This window comes from Elephas maximus, chromosome 4 (assembly GCF_024166365.1).
Source record: "Elephas maximus indicus isolate mEleMax1 chromosome 4, mEleMax1 primary haplotype, whole genome shotgun sequence".
In the NCBI taxonomy this organism is placed as follows: Eukaryota; Metazoa; Chordata; class Mammalia; order Proboscidea; family Elephantidae; genus Elephas; species Elephas maximus.
The window spans coordinates 114,216,384-114,219,681 of NC_064822.1; the positions used below are offsets into that span (position 1 = coordinate 114,216,384).

General features: G+C 35.3%; 1 protein-coding gene across 1 annotated transcript; it reads right to left on the reverse strand.

Annotated features, from left to right (window-relative positions):
* Positions 1–2,145: 2,145 nt before the first annotated feature.
* On the reverse strand, positions 2,146–3,081 carry LOC126075596 (olfactory receptor 6C2-like). Its single transcript, XM_049883433.1, has one exon. It carries the CDS (start codon positions 3,079–3,081, stop codon positions 2,146–2,148), a length of 936 nt encoding a protein of 311 aa, XP_049739390.1.
* Positions 3,082–3,298: the final 217 nt, after the last annotated feature.

The window sequence follows — 3,298 nt, forward strand, 5'->3', positions numbered from 1 at the left end:
AAAAAGCTTAGGTCAAAACAGCAGGTAGGACAGAATTTCTCCAGACTTGGTGTGCGTGTTTGTGTGGTGGGTGATGAAGAAACAAAACAGCCGTAGGTGTAACATTTAAACTGAGACCTAAATGAAGAATAGAAATAAATTGATGAATGAGGGGGAAAGTATTTTTTACATTAAAAAAAAAATTTTTTTTTTAAACCCATAGCAACAGTATGGGACAGAGTAGAACAGCCCCAAATTCAAAATCCTGGAAATACCAAGAGTGTCATGAAAGGATGGCTATAGATCTGTAAACCAGAAAGATGGAAGATATCTTATCCATAAGAAATTTTATTAAATAGTTGTTTGAGTTCTTTTCTCTGAGGAAAATTAATGGACTTTTTGTGTTCTTCTAATCTATAAGCCATTTATTTCATTAAAAAATATTAAGTATAACTTTCATTTGGACTTTCTTTTCTAATTATCTTTTTCTTATTGTTGTCAGGTGCCGTGGAGTTGATTGCAACTCTAGGGATCGCATGTGACACAGTAGAACTGCTCCATAGGATGTTTTTTAGGAGGTAAACTTTAAGAGGTCTGTAGTCTTTTCACAAATTGTCAGGTCTTTCTTCTGTGGAGCCACTAGGTGGATTTGAACCACCAGTCTCTCAGTTAACAGCTGAGTGCTTAACCATTGTGCCACCAGGGCACCTATTAAATGTGTTATCAACTGCTATTGAGGCGATTCTGACTCCTCTTGAACCCATAGGGTTTCCACGGCTGTAAATCTTTATAGGGGCAGGCTGCTACATCTTTCTCCCTCAGAGCCACTGGTAGTTTCAAACTACCAACTTTTGGTTAGCAGTCAAGTGCTTTAAACCAATTGCCTTAGACAGCCATATATATTGTTGGTTTGGTTTCTCTGATTTCTTTTAAACGGTAAGTTTCCATGATGTACAAAGAATTACTGCTTAATTTAGTTACATTTTGAGTTTGGGTATTGTATTTCCTCCCTAGGACTGCCTTAACAAAATATCATAAAATTGGATGGTTTAAAACAACAGAAATTTTCAAATAGTTTGTCACTGTTCTGGGTTGTGGGAGTATAATTCCAATGTCCTCCTCCATTTTCCTTCTGCATCTTTCTGGCTCCTTGTCTTATTAGAATGTGGCCATATTGCATTAGGGCCCACGCTACTCCAGTAAGACCTCGTGTTAACCCAACTAATTACATCTGCTAAGGCCTTATTTCCAAATAAGGTCACATTTACTGGTACCAGGGATTGGGGCTTCAACATATGTTTTTGGGGACTCAAACCTGTAACAGATATTTATACTCTATTTGAGCAATTGGATATTTTTTCCAATCTTAATAACTTTATTTTCTCAACTGTAATCATCATTTTGACAGTATGCTTTTACTTTCATGGCTTTTTTGGAAAAGCTTTTACTTACCTTATTTAAGATATTTTCTGTAAGATCTATGAATTTTTTAATTTTAAAATTTCAGTATTTTATGTTTATATGTATATGTGTATGAACACAAATTCTGCTTCTATTCAAAACACATACATTTATTTGGACATACATTTATTTTTGTTATGTTTATTTTTACAGTATATACTGTTACTTTTTAGTAGTAGTGGCATGCTTTTAAAATTTTAGTTATACAGAATTATTAAGGAGCTGACGAAATTCAGGGATATTATCAATTTTTAGTCTCTGCTTGGAACAAGGCCTACCAACAACTAGACATTGAAAAGTTTTAATCAATTATTAAAAATTTCAGCAATTTTAGATTAGAAGAGGTAATGAACATTTTAAATAAAGTATTTTCCTGGGAGTACAAGAAAATTCAAGGTAAGCTATTCTCCTATTTGGTTTGCATTTTTTATATTTTGTTTCATTTTCAATTTTTGTTTGCTAGATTGGAAATAAAATCAGGCTTACATTTACTAAAAAAAAAATTATCATGACTTCTGATTAGGGATATTATCCTGAAAGGGTTTGTGAGAGGAAAAAAGGAGGGCACTTATGTGGTGCTGGATGTTTCTCCTGGGTGTAATAAGTGTTTGGGAAGGTTAGCATAGAATAGGAAGAGACAGACAGATTTGGAATGCCATTGTTTATTCTTAGCTTGATATTTTATTCCTGGACTTGACTATCCTCTTACTTCTTTGTAACAAATGCAATTCTTTTGAAGGAGTCACTGAAGGCTTGTCTCACTTGTTTGTTTCTCAGAGTATAAATGAATGGGTTCAACATGGGAGCAATGGATGTCATTAGCACTGTCACACCTTTATTAATAGCCACTGATTGCTTCGCTGAAGGATTGACATAGATAAAGATACAGCTGCCATAGGTGATGGAAACCACAATCATGTGGGAAGAACAGGTAGAAAAGGCCCTTTTTCTTTGCTGGGCAGAGGGGAACCTTAGAATGGTCTTCACAATGTATATGTAGGACAGAACAACACATATAAGGGTCAGAATGAAAGTGAGCACAGCACAGACAATAACAAATTGCTCTATGAACCATGTGTCTGAGCAGGAAATCTTCAGGATAGGAGACGCATCACAATAAAAATAATCAATGAGATTTGAGTCACAGAATTTCAAGGTTTTGAAAAAAGTAAGTGGTGGGAATACGATCAATAAACCAGCCATCCAACAGCAGAGGACAAGTGTCTTGCAGACTCTGCTGCTCATGATGGTCACGTAATTCAGTGGTTTGCAGATGGCCACGTAGCGGTCATAGGACATGATAGCCAGAAGGAAAAATTCTGTCACTCCAAAGACATCAGTGAAAAATACTTGAATCGCACAAATATGATAAGTAATTGATCTGTCACCTGTTGCTATGTTGTACAAGTATCTAGGAATACAAGCAGATGTGAATGAAATTTCTAAAAAGGCGAAGTTTTGTAGGAAAAAGTACATGGGTGTTTTGAGGTGGGAGTCCATTAAAGTGAGGGATATGATGGTAAGATTTCCAGTTATACTCAACATATAAGCAAGAAATAGAAAAATAAAAATTGGAATCTGAAGTTTTGGGTCATCTGTCAGTCCCAGCAGGATAAAGGTTGTTATTGTGTGGTTTTTCATCACTGACTTCTAAATTTTATCCAATATTCATGTTAAGTTTAGAGATATTTTAATTGAATAGGATGATATCAAAGTCAGAGAGTGATAAACGATGACTACAAGGGATGACACATTTGTCTGTCAATTTGTTGTATGGCGGTGGCTGGGGGGTGCTATCACACTTGTGGTTGCTAATTCATATGTAGTGCCTTCTATTTATTGGTAATTAATATTGTCA